Source organism: Erpetoichthys calabaricus, chromosome 2, assembly GCF_900747795.2.
Source record: "Erpetoichthys calabaricus chromosome 2, fErpCal1.3, whole genome shotgun sequence".
NCBI classification, from domain to species: Eukaryota; Metazoa; Chordata; class Cladistia; order Polypteriformes; family Polypteridae; genus Erpetoichthys; species Erpetoichthys calabaricus.
In genome coordinates, this window is record NC_041395.2 from 38,530,441 (window position 1) to 38,551,384 (window position 20,944).

The 20,944-nt window shown below is 37.7% G+C and overlaps 1 protein-coding gene across 4 annotated transcripts in view; it reads right to left on the reverse strand.

Moving 5' to 3' along the window:
* LOC114645774 (solute carrier family 12 member 6-like) overlaps window positions 1-15,615 on the reverse strand; it is a 74,394-nt gene extending 58,779 nt beyond the window's left edge. The window contains exons 1-3 of one of the 4 annotated variants that reach the window (XM_028793612.2): window positions 8,496-9,021; window positions 8,133-8,171; window positions 844-941 (exon numbers count right to left, since the gene is read on the reverse strand). In XM_028793612.2, coding sequence (XP_028649445.1) covers window positions 844-941; window positions 8,133-8,171; window positions 8,496-8,607 — 249 coding nt within the window. In that variant the 5' untranslated portion in view covers window positions 8,608-9,021. Of the gene's footprint in view, window positions 1-843; window positions 942-8,132; window positions 8,172-8,495; window positions 9,022-14,055 lie in introns of those variants that run through there. The other 3 variants (XM_028793610.2, XM_028793611.2, XM_028793613.2) reach the window with 3 other exon arrangements.
* Window positions 15,616-20,944: the final 5,329 nt, after the last annotated feature.

Below are 20,944 nucleotides of genomic sequence, written 5' to 3' on the forward strand. Positions count from 1 at the left end.
CGAATGTACTCATTTCGAATCCTGTCCATCCTCGTCACACCCAATACAAATCTTACCATCTTTAAAGGAAAAGTTAAAAAACGCCACTGTGCTTGAACCATCTTTACCACCGAGAATAACAACAAAATTTTATGACAGTGACACCACATGCCTAGATTTTGATTTCACAAGCTAAATGGTACACAGCAGCAGTAGGTTGTTCCCAAGAACTCAACTAAAAATTTACAAATGAAATATCCAAGTTCAAGACTGAACAATGATTGATAGATAGATAGATAGATAGATAGATAGATAGATAGATAGATAGATAGATAGATAGATAGATAGATAGATAGATAGATAGATAGATAGATAGATAGATAGATAGATAGATAGATAGATAGATAGATAGATATACTTTATTAATCCCAATGGGAAATTCACAATGGGCAGTATGTCTACTTTCACAAAAGCCGCAACCTCATCTGTACTTACCTGAATGCAAAAAGAGACTTCAAGAAATATTATGTCCATGCTAAACTTAATGATACTTTCTAAACTATATCAGACACTAGCCCCACCTCTATACAAGGTAAGCTTATGCCAGGTCATTTCACATATAATACATAAGAGTGCAAAGCAGACCACAGAGGAAAGAAGGCCATCCAAGAATCTAGCTCTTCTGCAGGTAACGTGGCAAAATTTCAAGGACTGTAGAAAATTGCAAACAAAACTATAACGACAGCCACTCAAGCCCAGAGAAAACACTGTGGGAAGTTTATCTAGAGGAAAAGAACAGGACATAGGTGCTAATTGTACACATGACCTCTTCATCACAATCCATCTCAACTACTGTTACCATACCTCAAAGAGGGCCAGGTTTCTGTCGTAGAAGTCATCGTCATCTACACAGTTTGAGTTGTTGATGTATGTATTCAAATCCTTATGAAAGCCATCACCAACTATTAAAAGAATAAAAGATTAAGAAAATTTGAGAAAGGCTGACATCATTTATTCTCTCTGAAAGCAAACTGAGTGAAGAGGACAGGAGAATGTTTGTAATCACCATGCGCAATCCATCTTGGAGCAACTGGCTAGGAGAAATAAATCCTTGAAATAAGTAGGTCCATTAGGCACATGAAGCAGGTTCAGACACATATTGTTAAATACAGCAATTAGAGACACTCCCACAGCTAACTCTGCACTGAATATGCCAGTATTAATTTTGACCTGTAAACATTAGCCTTTTGATGGGAGTGATTATCCTCCTGTTTCAGACCGTTTGCGACTATTATGTGCATAAAATAAACCAGTTGCTTAACTGTGTATTGTAATCATAAAATATGTAAACCATTTTTATCCCACATTATATTCTCCATTTCCTCAGCAAATTGTTTTCTAAATTTGCGATGATAAACATATTATTATTAAAAAAAAGAAAGGCTGATTAACCTTAATTATCAGTATGTTAGACATGCACACGCTAACACAAACTGAAAAAGACAACACAGACATAAGGCTAATAAAAGTGATAATTTTTAACCTTTAGAAGCCTAACATAGGGCTACCTACCAAGAATCCGGAAGTTTATATTCAACCTGAAGTTCACATGACAGAGCAAATTTAGATTAGTCAGAAAGGCAAACTGACCAAATCCACTTAAGAGATACAAAGACTCAGGTTTCTGACATGGCATCTGTCACCATGTTGTCATCAACCTACATCCAAGCTCTTAATGGTTTTCGTTCTCAGTCATTATCTCACAAACTGCTTCAGAATTTAGAATGACAAAATAACTAGAGCAGGATTACAGTCGTATTTCCTACTTCTCACAATGGCAGGTTTATTTCCAATACCAAATGTAGATTTTCATCTTTCCCATACAGACTTCCAGCACTCTGAACCTGATTTGTGCAACATTTCATTCTCAGCAAGGTTTAGTATCTATTGACAGGCTAATGCATTTGTCATACAGCAAAAATACAGGATAGTGAGAATAGAAAGATGCAAAAGGCATTAGAGGTAACTTACAAAACTGAATAATAATAATAAAGAGACCATATAGTTAGGTAATGGTCCACTGGGAGTGAGTGGGGTAGCTCAGGATTTTGTGATGAAACTTTTTTGACTGATACTAATGACAGATTCAGATACAGGGAGAACATTTGGGGTAACTACAGGTAATGCCAAAGCTGAACAGAAGTGAATAATGTTATAAGAAAAACAATCATTAAACTTGACAAAAACTGCAGATTAATGTAAAGAAGGGCAGTATGCAGTCAAAAAGAGGTATTTTCTTATTTCTCTCTTTAATGCATATCCCTTTATTGTCATTATATTTTATAAAACTTTTCTTCAATATTCGTGGAATAGTCTCTTTCAACACCCCACATGTGACTAGTTTCTTTACATAGGAATGTTGTTTGTCCCTAGATCAGTTTTTATTGCAATAACTTTGTTAATTTTTAGACTCATCATGTAAACCAAAAAAAGAGAAAACATAGTGAAACAGTTCTTAGGTTAACTGATGATTTCAAATTGATCTTGCGATTCTGAGCGTATGCCTGGCAAAGGACTTGTGTTCTACCTAAATGCTGCCAGGATTGCCTTCAGCCCCACCATATCCCTAAACTGGATTACTGAGAATTTTGTTTTTATTTCAACCTATATTTTGTGCCAATGAACAAAGGTGGTTAGTGAGTTGCTAATGAACTTTAGATCAAGAGAAAGATGTCATCTATGGACAAAAAGCCTGCCAACCAGGCAAAAAACACAGATGAGAAAAATGTAATGTCTAAAATGGACTTGAATACTGCACCTACTATAAACATTCACATTAGAAAGTCTAGCATAAGCTCCGGTAAAAATAAAACTAAATGGCAACACAATTCAATGAACAATGTATTTTGAAAAGTATGTGTACATATACTGTATTTTTAAAAAAAAGAAATCAACAGTAACTGACCCATTTTTGATAAAAGAATGTTAAACCCTGTGTCCACACATCACTCAGCTTCTGCTGCTAAATTATGCATAATAGTACAAAACACAAAAGGTAAAGATTATTAACCTCCTTTTCGTTAATAACAAGCGTAACTCTGGCTTGCAATACTATGCAATTACAGTTAATCCGGAGTCATGCTCAGGGTGACTTGTAATGATATGCTTTATATCTTGCTGTAAAAAAAAAAAAAAAAATCATAAATGTATCACTATGTGCTCTGCCAATTTATAGTTACTCTGTGGTAACTCATCAATATTCATGAGTGGAACAGAACCTCCTACAAAAACACGCAATGGCAAACTAAGAGCTGTAAAGGCAGTTTTAGAATGAACTGAAGCTGAACTATTTCTCCAATCAAGTTATACTGATGAAATATGAATTGATCATTAAACGATGACACCGAAAGTGAAAATGAAGAACGATATGGCACTGTACCACCAAAACAGTGTAATATGAATAGTACATTTGGTCGAGTGAAGGCTCACAGAGGTGTGACAGTAGCTGTGTGACAAAAGCAAAACAATTACAATTGAGTGGAAGGACAAGCAAGTTCACAATGTGGCAACTGTCAATATTTGCGTCGGGGAAATGTGGAGTCACTAAGCCTTGCATTATGGTAGTCTACAACAATATAAGGGGCACGTTGATTGTGTAGATCAGACACTGAATGCTCTACCCTATCATAAGCAAGCAACTGAAAAGAAAAAAAAGAAAGAAAATTGAACAAAGAAACACCCCTTTACGGTCCCAATTGTAACACTGGTCTATGCATTGGTGACTATTTCAAAACATATCACAAAAATGATGTGTACTAAATCTACATCAGTCCACTAGACCACTAGATATATCACTCATGCTGTATTTATATTTTTGATATTAACATGTTTCTGTTACAAATAACATTTTTCATGATGAAAGAAATTCAACATTTTGGCTTGTTTTTTCATGGGGTAAACATAGCACTAACGAGGCTGTAATATACTAAAAACAAACTGATTCTAGGAATAAAAAGTTATATTTGTACTATCCATGTAGCAGAAAACATTACCAATGAACAAACATACTTGGCAGTCAAATGCGGTTGTACTTGCATTTATTCAAAAGACTCAACTGGACCAAAAGATTAATATTACTCAAGCTCAAGCTTTTCAACTCACTCATTTGGAGGCTGATTCCAGGGCTGCAGGTGATGAGTTATGATGAAAAATTCAAAGAGCTGAGCTTTTCTAGTTTAAGCAAAAGGACATAAGAGGTGGTATGACTTAAGTTTTTTTTTTTAAACATTTTATTGAATTTATTAAAATCAAATAACATTCCATACAAGCAAGTCAAGTTTTACAAAACTAAGTTCGAAACAAATCAGCCCCCAACCCATGAGAAAGAGAGCTACGCCAACAGAGTAAAACTTTTAATAGTAGGAAAATAAAATAAATAAATAGAATAAAAAAGGGAGGAGAACCTGCTTCCTCAGTTTAAATGCTTATTCTAAAATGTTATTGATTAGATCCTGCCAGGTTTTGAAAAAGTTTTGCACATATCTTCTAAGTGAGAATTAGATTTTTTCCAATTTCAGATAAAATATAACATCAGTTACCCACTGACTTAAAAGTGTGAGTTAGGATTCTTCCAGTTGAGCAAGATAAGTCTATGTGCCAATAGTGAAGTAAAGGCAATTACAGTTTCCTTCTCCACTTTAAGCCCATCTGGAGGTACACCAAACACAGATGTTAATGGATTAGTAGGAATTGTGACTCCAAGGCTGTCTGAAAGGCATTTAAAGATTTTTGTCCAAAATGATGTTAATTTGGTGCTCGCCCAAAACACATGCCCCAATGAGGTTGGAACTTGATTGCAACGTTCACAGGTTGGATCTTGCCCTGGAAATATTTTGGACAATTTTAAATGAGACAGATGCACTCGATATATAATTTTAAGTTAAATAATTGTATGCTTTGCGCATATGGAGCTCGAGTGAATTCTGTGCATTGCTGCCTTCCACTCTTTTTCTGAAATGTTGAGCGAGAGATCCTTTTCTCACTGTACTCTGGGATCTTTGAAAGGGAGGGACTTTAAAGCATTTTTATATATTACAGAAATTCTGTCTGAGTCCTCAAGACTGATCATTATTTTTTCCGGAATAGATGTAGGTGGGAGGTGAGAAAATTGGACAGGTTTTGTTTAGCAAAGTTTCTAATTTGGAGGTAGAGAAAGAAATGTGTTGCTGGAAAGTTAAATTTGGAATGTAATTGTTCGTAGGATGCAAAGATGTTGTCGGTGTACAGATGTCTAAATGATTTAATTCCAAATGTTTTCCAAACATTAAAAACTGTGTTCATTTGAGAGGATGGAAAAAGGTGGTCATCGTGCAGAGATGCCACAGATAAAAGCTTCTCTATCTTGAAGTACTTCCCACATTGGTTCCATATTCTCAGTGAATGAAGCACAATTGGGTTGTTAGTATTATTGGAGATAACTTGTGTTTATTGGGCTACAAAGCAAGGAATATAAAGAAGTACTGCAGGATTTTATTTCTATTGCGGACCAAGCCTGTGATTGTTTATCTATTTGTGTTAATGTTCAGGTTTTTATAGCTTGTATATTTGCCGCCCAGTAATAAAATTTAGGTAGAGCCATGCCACCTTTTGCCTTAGGCCTTTGTAGGGAAGTCCTTTGGATGCGTGCATGTTTTGAATTCCAAATAAATGAGGTTATGATTGAATCTAACTTCTTAAAAAATATTTATTGATGTATATTGGCATGTTTTGAACTAGAAAAATTAGCTTTGAAAGGATATTCATCTTGACAGTGTTATTTCTTCCAGCTAAAGTGAGATGAAGGGTTGACCATCTATGTAAGTCTTGCTTAATTTTTTCCATGCAGACAGCAAAATTTTGTTGACAAAGAGCTTTATGTTTACTTGTGATGTTTACCCCTAGGTATTTAAACTGATCTGCGATGACAAAAGGGAAGGTGTCCAATTTGATATTGTGTTCTATAGAGTTCACTGGAAAAACATCACACTTTTATTCAAATTAATTTTGAGTCAGTCCAGAAATCTTTTGAAATTCTGTTAGTGCTATTAGGACTACAGGCACACTATTTTGTGGATCTGATATATATAGTACCATATAATCTGCATATAGTGACATTTTCTGTTCAAGTCCTTCTCTTACAATCCCCTTTATCTCATAAGTATTTCAGCAGTGTGCCAGTGGTTCAATGGCGATTGCAAAAAGCAGTGGTGACACAGGGCATCCTTGTCTAGTACCACATTCTAGTTTGTAGTAGTCTGAAACAATGTTGTTAATACAAACTGAAGCTTCTGGGCTGGTATACAATAGTTTGATCCATGCACAAATGTTTGGACCAAACTCAAATTTCTCCAATGTAGTGAAAAGGTAGTTCCATTCAACCATATCAAATGCTTTTTCTACATCCAACGATAATAATATGATGATTGATGTTTTTAAAATTATGAAGGAAATTAGCACAGTTGGAAACTGTTAAGTGTAACTGTCGCACAAACATTAGGACGTTTTTCTAAACAAAAGAAAACCATAGATATATGGAATAAGTTACTAAATAGAGTGGTAGACAGTTGGACTTTAGGGACTGTGAAAACTATATTTGAAGAATTAAATGGACAGGACTGGTAGCCTGTTCTCATATAGATTGTTCTAATGTTCTAATCATTCAAATGTGCAATATAAGGAAAAAAAGTAGATGTTCTGTATTTTCTTTACCTTCTATTCTTTTTTGTAACTCAAATTCACCTTCAAATTATTCTCACCAAAAATATTCTAATTCACTCGCTCCAAAAGTGGACAAAAAAGTATGATATTCCCTCACTCAAAAATGCACAGTGGAATTTCAATAACTAAACCCCATTCGGGCAAAACATTGCTTTTTATATAGAAGATATTGATGTCAACATTTTTTTAAATCTCATAATGCGAGCACCACAAGCCGAGACACCCATAAACCTTTATTTCAGCAAAAGGTTAAATTGCAATGCAGGACACAATTGTGGCATAGGTCCAGGGAGCCAGGTGCTCTCCTATTCAAGAGTAAATGCTAAGTGTTTTTATAATCATTTTCAGTGGGGTTTCGCATTATACAATATTATCATAATTATCCCTTTCCCATTTCTAAGTAAATATTTAGGTATAAAAAGTGAATAATCAAGAACCACAACATCATCAAACTTGGTGTAGAGTTGGCAACCATATAGATTTTAAAGAACTGTTACCTAATAATGTTTTATTAAATTGTTACATATATCTTATGTACAGTTATATTTAAGGACTGAAATCTAAAACAACTAATAATTTTTCTATTCCAGTAAATTACATTAAAAGCGAATTTAAAAAAGATTCAGACATAATGTACATGAAGAATATTACTGAAAATGTGTAGCAAAATGAACTAAATAAACAGATCACCCAAGCATTTAGACATTAAAAATGAAATGCAGTATTTCAGGTTGAATTAAAAAGGACAGGCAGTGTGTTGCAGTAGCTAAGGTATTTGACCTTATCAATGTGTGGAAGATCTACATTCTCAGATTTGCTCCTAAATCTCCAAAATGCACATATCAAACTAAAATGTGACTTTAAATTAATCTGATGTGTGAGCGTGAGCATGTGTGTATGAGTGTGCCCTGCAATAGACGGTTCATGACTTGGGGTTGTTTCCTCTTTTACATTAAATGGTGACAACACGGGCTTCACTGCCTTATGATCATGTAATTGAAACTTCATACTCAGAAAATGGATGAACAGATGGATGGTTGATTTACTGTTTTCTGGACTGCGGTATATATACAGGATTGTCCTAAAAATATTATGAATGAAAGAACCACCATTTTAGATTAGTCTAAACATGATGTCATCATGAAAGGGTTTTAAGAAATGTAAATATATTACATTCAGTTTGACTTTCCTTTCATATGTAAATGCTGTAGTGTATTTTGCATACCAATCACCGTGTCAAAAGTTGTAAGAATGATGAGTTCACAATGAACCTATGAACAATGAAAGCCATTACATAAAACAAAAATTGATTATTTCTTGTGACCTACATTTCCCACATACCACCACACAATTTTAAACCTGACTGCTGACAAAAAATTCATGGAAGAGCTGCCTACCTAATAGGTTAACATCTTCAGCAGAGTAGTGGCTCTGGCCTGTAGAAGAAAAACATTACAAAAATGAGGTCATGGTAATCAAAATTAGGCCTGTGTTGCACATCGAAGAAAGCCTTTCACTCAGCACTATGCCTGAACTAGATAGTTCTGACAAGTATGGGCAAAAAAGATTTATGGGCAAGGGGGTTCAATACACACAAACAATCATGCACACACTTAAGACTTGCACAGAACTACAGAATGTGATGTTTAACAGTTAGGCATCAGTGACCTAAACAATCTTTGTTAAGCATTTCACATGATGCTCGGACATGGTGTATCAACAAGCATAGATCCATATTCCTCAATCGTCCAGGAACTTACCAGACCAACTAAAGTCACTCAAGTCCAGATTTTGGGAAAAGCTGGAAGATAACGCAAACACGCTGTCCTCCTCTTCTGGTTCCTGGACTCTGGTTACAGTAAAATGTGTCATGGCGCTGAGCAAGAGTAACCTATTTGTCCAGCTGTAATTATTAATCTGGATGGCCGGTCACACCTTCATCCTACAGCTGCTGTTTCTCACTAAAGTTTTCTCAAGGACCTGGTCAACTCCCACTGCTACCTCTTGATTTTTCCCTCTGCTGATACCCTGTTGTTTCAGGCCATGTCGCACAACTGTCAAACTTCTTGGCTTCCCTCAGTACATCAGACTTGTGTCCTTCTGTCTAACACAACCACCCCTTCTCCCCTTTCACCCAGTGTCAATCTCAAAGGCTTCTTTTATTTCCCTTTCTTTTTTTTGTTTCAGGCTCAGGCTGCTTAATCCAAGTAGCTTTTATGTTTTTAAACTGCTCACTTAAGCAGGTACGTTTTTGAAACTCTGCTCTACCTCTAAGATACAGGAAATTTGTGCTCTGTCATTCTCTTCTAATTGGATCAAAGTGTGTCACGTGATAAAAAAAACTTGGGTCACCTCGGGTCACACAGCTTAATATTTCACACTAGCAATTCTCGCATTCTTTTATCTCAGGAAATGAGAAGCTTGTCGAAGAAAAGACACACCCAGGCGCGGGAGCCCCAGTCACCAATCAATCTTCAGAAAAAACAAACAGCATGACATCATAACCTGAAACCGCAGCTGTGTAGGATAAATTCTTAATCCGGGCTCTAAATGAACCAAGAAATTAGCATATGTGCAACTGCTGAAAAGTACTTCCAAGATTCATATATTCAAAATTGTTTTTTTAAAAGTAGTGTAAGTAAAAAGAGCCTATAAAACAACATGGGTGACTGAGACAAAGAGAGACAGGCCTCACTTATTTTACACTTTTCCAAACTGTTTTGATTTACATTGAAAATATAAGCACTTTGGGCTCTTTGTTCACACTTACTTTTTATAATACAAAAGAAATGTATAGCAGAATAAAATATATATATATATATATATATATATATATATATATAAAAAGATGACCCAATTGATTTAGTTTTTTGACATTTCAAGGAGGGTGTGAACTGGGGTGCTACTAACTATTTAGCTATATGTTGTTCTTCTACTACAAATGATTCAGAAACCCACTTCATTTCAGAGTCACAGTGGATTGCATCAACACTGAGCACAACACAGAAAACAATCCTGGATGGGGATGCAAGTTTATTGCAGATTTCACAAATGCACAAATCCATAAATCCACAGGCCGCCATTTTTGGCACAGCAAATTAACCTGAGACATTCATATTTAGGAAAGAGTGAGAAAACCAACATAACCAGAAGAAAAACTATGCAAACACTGACAGAACATGCAAACTTCACACAGATGTGGGATTCAAACGCATGTCCCACGTGGCAACAGCACTACCCACTATGCCACCCTCATACACTTACGATATCTTACAATTAATGAGGGCAGATGTGGCATTGTAAAGGGAGATCATATTTCTGAAGGAAACTCTTAATTATAACTATCAGCTATAAAGCCTCATTTCTACACAACACATCTTCAGCAAGCAACTAATAATTTTATAAAAGTAATTAGCAAAGACCTAACATGACACACTGAAATACATTAACATATTATTTCAAGCTCCCAATGGAAAACATCTTTGTTTGTACATATTTCAGACTATAGAAGGCTTTTTATTAAAATGCTGCGGGCAATATAACCTTTCTTAGAACACACTGGTTCAGGTATACTGTATAATCCTCTAGCAAAAAAATGTTTGCTACAGACACAAACTGTAATCCTAACCAATCGGGGGAACCTTTTATCATCTGAATTATCTTATTTCAATTTAGGATCATTGAGAGCAACAACCTGTACTGGAGAGTTACCATTAAAAACTGTTGCCATCAGGCAAAAGACATAGGAGCATTAAAACAAAGACTCATAGACTGAATAACAGTTTCTACCCTGTTGCTATTAGGGCACTGAATCGCCACCTAATCACCTCCAATGCAGCAGTGCAATAGATGACATCATGTGCAAAAAGGTCTTATGTTGAATGTTTGTGTTCTACCTTATTTCGTATCCTTTTTTAATTATAGTTTATTTATATTTTGACACCACAGGGACTGCACCTAATTTCACTGTATTTGTTACAATGGCAATAAAGATATTCCGATTCTGAACATCCAGTGTCCTGACTCCACCTGGCCAATGCATGCACAACTCAGGGATGTTTTTTTGTCATCAAAGTCAGTAATAGTGAAAACTGGAGACCATGAACATCAAGGTAGTAGGTACAAATACAAAAATATATTCTGCAGTATTAAATCCAGAAAATAAACGGTAATTTCTAATTGTTCACGTCTGTCTTTTCAGTTTTAAAGCATTCACAAAGTTTGGTAAAGTTACAGAAGGTTAAACTGCAAACCAAATATGTAAAATCAAAAATAGTGAGACAGACAAATGGATAAGAAACGGGGAATATTAAAAGTAAAAACTCGTTATATTACAATACTATACTCCAAGAAAACCCAACTCAAAATTATCAGTACTACAGAAAAACAGTGGAATCAATTGGACAGCTCATCATTCAATGGCAAGGTTATAAAATAAGAATGTCCAGCTTGAACAGTTATAAAATGTCAAAACAATCTGACATGCATGTGAGATATAAGCCCTGTAAACAAACAGGCCAACAAAAACTTTGTTTCTGCAATGTGTTAAAAAAAGAGACCTAACTTGTAGAAGATTAAAACATTTCTGTACTTCTTATCTAAAAAAAAAAAAAAAACACATACACTAGAAATTTTACGAAGGACTGAAGGAATTAGCAGTTCCTAAATTAAAATAATTAAACCAAGAGCCATAAAATCAGATGATGTGTTACAAAATATTGCAATAAAATTAATGGTGATGTATGGGACTTTTTACTATTGTGGCACACATTCATTCATTTGCTCCAGGAAATTACCTTAATTAAAGCATTATATGATGATGATATATAAATTAAAAAGAAATAAAAAGCCCATCTACCCTTCAGCAAATATCAAAATGTTTAATGCATACTGAATATCTTCACTTGCAGCATATCTTGAGATACTACACGTATTGGAAAATGCAGATACTGTACTGCACATATCATTTTGCAACGGTAAAATGTTTTTTTCTAAGAATCCACCATATTTTTAAAAAGTCTGGCTGTCCTTTTCAACTCACTCCCTATCTCACTATGTAGCAACTTTTCAACTCTAGGGTCATGGTTACTAGCAGCTAGCTTTGTGAATGATGCAAATTAAATCTTTACGTAAATGCAATGGAGCACTCAGGACATATTTTTTTTCTGTTGCAGTTTTTATTTTTCCAAGGATGCTAACACAAAGCTCTCATTTTATATCATGCCTCACTGCTGAACCTAATCTGTGTGATCTAGAATCTACCTATAAAGAGCTGAAGAGATTAAAAAAATGAGAGAAAAAAGACAGAATCAGAGACACAGGAGAGAAATGTACACCCTGAGGCTCCAGTGAGGCTCAGAACAATTAGTAATCCATAATGCCCACGTGGAAGGTATAACATAATGCTTATTGGGGCAAATGCACATGCTGAGAGAGTGTGGGTTTCTGAAACTGCCACTGTGCTATGCAGACAACATAAAAATAAATACAAACACATGTTACAAGGCAATTAGCAAAAAAAAAAAAAACACCAAAGTTTCATATTTTAGGGTAGACTGTGGCACAAGGATATGCACTGTTGTCTTAAATCTTCAAAGACCAAAACTCACTTTGCAGTACAGGCACTCTCTAAAGAAAGTTGGCATCTTCTCCCCTGCTCCGTATGGCTTTTCACTAGATACTCATGTTTATTCTTGCATCCAAAGGAAATTGGGTTATATGGCACCTTTAAACTGGCACAGTTTGAATGAATAAAAGAATATTTTTGCCCTGTGTTATACCAGGATCCAATGCAGTATTAGTTATTTCTTTGCAATCAACAATTCTGGAATTTCTGTGAAATGAATAGTGAGGTTCAAAAAATATGTTGACGGATAGACTTGTAATTTTTAATATCCAACCAAGACAAAACATTTGTTATGATTAAAAATATATCATTACATTTTTTCAGATGTCAAGTGAACCATTTTACTAAGAAACAAAAGACACAGGCAGCAATTCATCATCGTGCCTGGCAAGACAATGTTAATTACTCACACTGTACGCACACTAAAACTAATGGAACAATCACATACCAGTTAATAAAAATAAAAATGAGGGAATTAAACCGGGTCAATAACACAGAGTAGAGGCACCTCTCGGTGAATCTGCCTTTTTTTTTTTTTAACATATTTCTTTACTAATTTTTACAATCTCAAAAACACAGTTTACATATACTGTATATGTGTGTGTTTCCTTATACTGAATTTTACAGTTACCCAACCACAATTGTATATACTGTCATTAATTGTGACAAGATGCTCAAAACAGATAGTAAACAAAAGCTAAAAAAATGAAATCACATACTATCTCATTATTATCAGTAGCACTTTAAGCTGGGAGGTTACCAAGGGGATTGTGGGGTACTCAGCCCACCCCATACACAGAACATGAGGTTAGGAGCGTATGCTGATAGCACATGGCCGCACCCACCACACTACAAACCACCTGGATTGGGACCTGAGTGCAGAACGTTCTGCTTTAAAACTCTGTAGATAACATGTCTGGTTCAACAGTACTAAAAAGAAACTACGTATTTAGGGAAGCAGGTCACAAGAATAAACATATAATAAGACAAAGACGCAGGTCAAGCAGAGTGGCTATAACCATGTCAGCAGATATGATCTGTAAATCCAACTTACTTTTTTTAGTCATAAACCAGCCTTCATAAAAACTTGTCTACCAAATCAGTTTAGGCTTACAAACAACTTTATAGATTGTGGGACATAAAAACTAAGTAAGGGAAGCATGACAGCTTGCAAAAGTACTGTGATGAAATAATGCTATATGGTTAAACACCATCATGGTCAGTTTCAAAGTATATGAAAAGCTAATATCTTTATAAAAAAAAAAAAAAAAAAAGATGATGCCTCCATCCTCTTGTATTCCATTTTATTTTTTATAAAAATGGAAAAATGTATGATTCCACTGCCAGTCGATGATTGCTGGACCCAACACCAAAGGTATGTAGATTTATGTACATACCCATGTATCAAGAAAAGTTTGTTGCATAAATTATACAATAAACAATTCTACAACAATCGGGTACTTTAGTGGATGAGAAATGATTAATACTAATTGAGTTTGCTCAACAGGCAGTGTTAATTAACACCTCCAAATCCATCATAAATTGGGCTCTGATTAAATAATCGCCTCAGTCACCTAATATGCCACTGCTCCCTTCTCCTAAAAACCATCAGATGATCATCCCCATATACATAATGTTTATCTGCCAAAAAATCTTGGCAAGCAAGACTGTTGTTTCCTCCACGTATGACTTACCTGCTCCAGTTGCTGCTGTTGTACTCTTCTCCGGGGTTTCCACTCCGGCTGTACCAAGTGAGGTACTGACGGCTCCGGATGCCTCACTGAGTGGCTCACTGCGGCTCACGCTCTCTCGAGAACCGAATCGCACCCGGGAACTGGAGCGTGAGCTCACGTCTGGTGACGTGTCTGACAGGCCAGGGATGTCCTCGGCTTTAGTGGGTGTCACCGTGAAGCGAACTGAAGCCATATCTTGGATTCGGTCACAAAAAGCCCAAAGTGGTTTGGGCTACAGTGTACGCTTGTCAGTTTCGGGTTTATGACTGAAGTGTTTTAGGGAAGACAGATTTTAATGTAGTTTGACCATGCCGGCCTCCGCAGTAATACGTTGTGACTTCCAATACAAAGGAGGAACAAACGTTTCGGTCCAATTTACTTAATACACGCCTGAACATAAGCTGAACTGTTAAAACGGAACATCAACGTGCGCATTTACGCAATATAGACTTGAGTTCATTCCGGAGACTGAAATCCACCAATCGGATTGAAATAGGGAATTTGAGAACAAGAAAGTTTCTTCCGGGTCTGTCCGGTGTTAATTTAATTTATACTTCTTCTAATTGCAACACTAAGAGTGTACACTACAGCCAAGAGGTGTTCGGTTCATCTCTAACCGGTCTTCTGCGCACTTTACATCCGAAGCTCCACTGACCCTTCTCCGTGAGACCAAACCGCCACAGTTTCGGCGACAGCAAGCACAACGTTGCAGCGCACCCACAGCTCAGGTCTCATGCCAGTCTCACAAAACCAAACGGCGCAATTATGATCATTTTCCTAGCGTCCCTATAAACGACCTACAATGGGCACCGCGCGCCTCGAGCGTCCGGTATAATGGGAGACGCTCACAGCCGTTCCGCTTGGGAAAACTCGCCCTGCTTTTGTCATTCATTTATTGCGACCGGAGGGGACGCAAATTTCCTGTCTCAGTGTGCAGCTCCGTTGACACGCAAGGCCCTTATTTTGGTTTGTTTTCATTACTTCCAAATTCAGCACCTTCCAAACAAACAAGACATGGACAACAGTACTCACTGCGCGGACACTTAAGAATGATGGCACTCGAATGCGTCGGTAGGTTTGCCGGCAGCAGCCCGTGCATTTGTCGGGGAAGAACAAGTCATAAATTACTTTGGTATAGTTCCACCAAGATAACTGTAAATTCGAGAGCGTAACAGGCTCCACTGTATCTTTCTTGTTAATACCAATCTAGCGGTTTCTTCAGCGGCAGACCTCACTGTCTGTCAGACCGGCTTCAACCTGCTCCACGCTGTCGCCACCGCGCGCGCTCCAGCGCACTCTGCTCGGTCACGAACAGAGCTGGTCGCTCGCACGCCACCAAAGAAGGGCATTGTCGGTAATGTAGTTCTTAGTAGAAAGTCGATTTTAGCCCCGTTCTCTACTCTGTGCTCCCCCAAAACAACTGAACAAGAACACAAAATAACCGACTGCAGTACCCGCTCAAAATTGAATGGTTCCCTCAGTACACTTCTCGCGGCTGCCTGGTTTTTTACAAAATGAAGGAGTGATGCACCTGCTAGAAAGGAAACCTTCACCCTAGTTTATAAAATAAAAGTAACAGAATAAAATGTAAGATTTTTTAACACTTTTCCTGCGGTATAAAATATTATAGACCTTGACATTTATACTCGTGCGGCCTTTAAGCATGGTTTATTTATAAGATTTTTTAAAAGAAAAGTATTTTGAAAAAACTTGAACCTGTCACACATCGCCGCGAGAGAGTGCGCGTTCACAAGGAGATCTGGAATGTGACGTGTTGATACAACAATGCAGCATTCTGGGAATTGTAGTGTAAAGCAGATATGCGGCGCGAGACATACTTTTCACCTTTATGTGCAGGTATCCAAAAACACCGTGCTGTCTTTGTAAGGCTGGAGCTGCAGCACTAGAGCTGCATGTCATGAAACGGTTAAACACTGACTGCACCATCCAATGGCACACAGAAGCAATGTAACAGAAGTACTGTGTTACTGCAGCAGAAATACGCGACTATATTTTACTGTATTTTACCGCTTTGACAAAGTATATATGAATGTATACGGGCAGAGCCTAATTGCGCAACATGGACACGAGGCACGAAACAGGGTTCCAGTCCACAGGGGGGAACACACTTACGTACTCTCACACAGTGTCAGTATGGAAACGCCAATCAAACTAACCAGTCTTTGGGGAGAAGGGAGGAACAAAACCCAAGCAGGCACAGGGATAACGTATAACGGTGTAAACATCACACGAACACGGTAAATCCCTTCGACAATGTTTGGCTAGATAAACAGATATGCGTATAAATGTATATTTCTCTCAATACAACAGTTTATTAGATTTCGTTTCATTGTTGAGCTTTAACAAAACATGTGCACGATTGTCATGTCAATTAAGTTGTCTTTGATCTGATTTGAATTAAAATTAAAGTGCATATTCATGATTATCACAAGCCCTGCTCCTGATTGAAATTATAATAGCGTAAAGGTGGTGCTTAATCAATTTATTTCTAAGGCCACTTGTGTATTCAGTTGTTGATCTTATAGCAAAGAAAGAAATCTTATAGCATAGAAAGACGAAACTGGATGTTCACACAGTAACAAACTGAATGAGTCTATATGGATGATACAAAAACTTTACTCTGGTTAAAACACTAACGGTACAGGCAGGTATGGGTGTCATCCTTACTGGCCTTTGCCCACTCGATATGTCACGCCCGCTTTACTCTGGTCTACAGCAGTTTCTATTTGGGGAAAAAGCTGCAACAAATTCATTAGGTCTTTTTTACTCATGAAAAGTAGCTGCCTCCTCTATATTTCTGCAGCGTTACATATATATATATATTTAATTCTATATTGCAAGATGTTTGGATATATTATGTTCAAATATATTAAAGATTATTGCAACAATTTGTACAGTTACAGACTTAATACTACCCGAAGACCGTACTGGAGAAGGCCCATTGATTGACATGTGGGTGTGTTGTAGCAACCCGAGTGTGACGTCACTATATTCCCCCAGCAAGTTAAAAAACGCAAACCGAAGATAAATGCCTCAGTTCTTCACCGAGCTAAAAGGGCACTTGGTTGCTTCCCTTTGAATTAAGCTTACATATACTTGGAGCGTGTTGGGAGTGTGTTTAAATTTCAGGTATGCGTTTTTGAATAGATTTCTGAGTTATACAGGTTTTCTTTTCCCACCTTAAATGTAATTTCCTAATTTAATGTTTTTGAATAGATTTCTGGATTATACAGGTTTTCTTTTTTTTTCCCCCTTAACTGTATTCCTAATTTAATTGTGCGGTTGCGTAAATTCTTACAAGACTATTGCTATGGAGTTAATTAAGATATGTTTTTTTTTTTTTTTGCGGATTATGTGTCCCGAGTTTGAATTCTGGACCCACACGCCGTCTTTCTGAATTCTACACGTTCTGGTGTGTGTTGTTTTTATTTCACGGTACACCAGTTCCCAAACATTTTCAAAATGTGTACATGTTCTCTTAAGATGCGATTCTAAACTGGCGCAAATCGGGAGCTGCTACTGCTATGGGCTGGCATCCCGTGCAGAGATGGAATCTTGCCTTGCTCTGAATATGCTAATCTCGTGTTATGTTATTTCCATACACCTCGTTCAGGTAGGAAATGATCCTTGTTGGTAGGCGCGCGCCCCTCGTCCCATCCATCCATCCATCCATCCATTATCCAACCCGCTGAATCCGAACACAGGGTCACGGGGGTCTGCTGGAGCCAATCCCAGCCAACACAGGGCACAAGACAGGACACACACAAACACACCCACACACCAAGCACACACTAGGGCCAATTTAGAATCGCCAATCCACCTAACCGGCATGTCTTTGGACTGTGGGAGGAAACCGGAGCACCCAGAGGAAACCCAAGCAGACACGGGGAGAAAATGCAAACTCCACGCAGGGATGACCCAGATCCCCAGGTCTCCCAACTGCGAGGCAGCAGCGCTACCCTCTGCGCCAACGTGCCGCCCCCCTCGTCCCATTCGTTCAGATATCCTTCATTGCGTCTCCCTCTATTCTTCTAGATACAGGTGCCAGCACTGTAAAAAATAATGCAACAAATTACAAGCAATATTTTCGAGTATATTTAGTATACAGTACTGCACTATTGAGTAAACTTCATTTATTAATTTACGTGCAATAAATGAGTTTGATTAAATATAAGTAGTGGTAAAAATGGTTTTATTTTACTCCGATTTTCATTTGAATTACTAAAAAAAAATTAGTAATAATGCAACGCTGTCTTCGGAGTGAAAACTTACTGGGAACCATTTAAAAGCACAATCCACATGTAAACTCCGGAAAGAACCTTGATTTATTTAGATATAAAACGGGTTCCATAAATAGCCTTGAAGAAATGAATTTCTTTCTAACATTAACAGGATTTCTAATAGAAATTGTATTCTGTTTTGAGCTCTACACTTGTGATGAGCAATGTATACCCTTGTCCTGTAACTGTTGTTTCCATACATGCCCAACCTCCCACTGATATTTACTCGATTATATTGACTTTTTATGTAAGTCGCTTTGGATAAAATTGTCTCTTAGGCAAATAAATGTAAAACATTCACCAATGGGTTCCCTGCTGTAATACAACAACACTGAAGTTCACATTTTCTTGAGGTATTTGTACCTTGTAGCCTGCTATACATTAAATATTACTGTTTTATGCACAGAAACATTTCATCCATCCATCCATCCATCCATTTTCCAACCCGCTGAATCCGAACACAGGGTCACGGGGGTCTGCTGGAGCCAATCCCAGCCAACACAGGGCACAAGGCAGGGAACCAATCCTGGGCAGGGTGCCAACCCACCGCAGGACACACACAAACACACACACACACCAAGCACACACTAGGGCCAATTTAGAATCGCGAATCCACCTAACCTGCATGTCTTTGGACTGTGGGAGGAAACCGGAGCGCCTGGAGGAAACCCACGCAGACACGGGGAGAACATGCAAACTCCACAAAGGGAGGACCCGGGAAGCGAACCCGGGTCTCCTAACTGCGAGGCAGCAGCGCTACCACTGCGCCACCGTGCCGCCCAGAAACATTTCAAATCCCCATAAAAACAATTACATATGTAAAGAAGCCTTCCCAGAATGAAAAGGTTCTTTGTAAAGCAATGGTTCTACATGGAACTGCTTGACAAAGTACCACTAAGGAGCAGCATGATTTCTTACAAGTGTACAAAAAGTCTGTGTTTATAATCCTGCAAATTCAAGTGGCGAAACTGTACCAGCAGGTTAATGTTTTATACACCATATAGTGGGTGCCACCATGGTGGAGTGGTGGCACTGCTGCATCACCGTAAGGAGACTGTAGGGATTGTGTCCAGGTTCCCCCTTGTGTGGAGTTCGCATGTTTTTTCCTATGTCAGCATGGGTTTCCTCCCACGGTCCAAAGACTTACTGGTTAGGTAGATTGACGTTTACTAAATTAGCCCTAGTGTGTGGTCGGGGTTTTTGTGTGTATGTGTGGTTTTGCCCTGGAATGGACTGGATCCCTGCCCAGGGTTTGTTCCTGCCTTGTGCCCTATGCTAGCTGGGACAGGCTCCAGCAGAATCCTGTGACACTGTTCAGCACTAGGCAGGATAGAAAATGGCTGACACTGTATAGACAGCAGCCATCTTATCATTTAAACTATCCTTATAATTCTTATTTTATTTGGTAAAATTTTGCCAAATCAAAAGTTAAATAGCTCATGTCTTAGGCTGCAGACACAAAATCTGAAATGCTGTTTTTCGCATGTCGTTCTGCTTTTATGTCCACATTCCAATGATGTGCAGTTATCTTCATTGGCAGGATCAGCTCTGAAAAAAGTTGGGAGTGTGAACAGGTTGATGGAAGGATGCTGTTGGCTTAGACTACAGCTCCCATAACCACACAGTTGGATTAAGCAGGTACTGGTAATACATGGAATTTTAAATTCGGTTTAGAAGTTTGTAGGGATAGTGCATAATTGGATGTATTTATTTTCCCAAGCCTCTTTTTCTAGCAGAGTGCAACGGGTTGTTGGAACTAATCCCAGTACCAAGGGGCACAAAACGAGAGCATAATAACCTGGACAGGACACCAGTTACATTCATTGACTTTTGACATGAAGATGCCAATGAATAGGTGCTGTTGTGTTGTAATATACTGTAGGAAAATTAGACTTAATTTTGTTTTGTGTTAGTTGTTTTCAATGATTTCTAACTTGATCAGTTTAAGATAGACTTTACCCAGGGGTAAATTTGGCTTTTAGGTAGATAAATAAAAAACATCCAAACAATGGTCTGAACACACACCAGAATGAATAAAAAGCAAGAAAAATTAAAAAATGAAAATATCTGACTTGGCTGTCCCTGTCCCAAGTGAGGCATTTTGTGGGAGTATTGCTGCTGGCATATAGGAGCCCCTGTCGCACATTTCTGCTGAATAATAGGTTGGCTGAAAGTTAGAGAGATGTGCAGCGTTGTTCATAATGGCACTGAATTTTGTTTAAATTCTCTCTTTCGCTATTACCTTCAGCAGGTTCCATTACTGAGTCTGCCCTTTTAAATTAGCTTGTTGATTCAGTAGGCCTTTCCTTAAGTGATGTTACCAGCCCAGCACATCACAATGTAGAAATTCACACTGGCCATCATGGCAATATTCAAGCACATTCTGTATGTAGAAATCTGATCTTCTTGTATTTTGAGATCATTTCATTTAAACTGCAAAAGCAGTTTAAAAATGGATGGACAGTGAAGCAGGGTGTTGGCTACTTTTGAATTTTTATTTTCTTTTGGGCATGGGTGATATTACAAAGCTGTGGTGAGCCGAAACATGT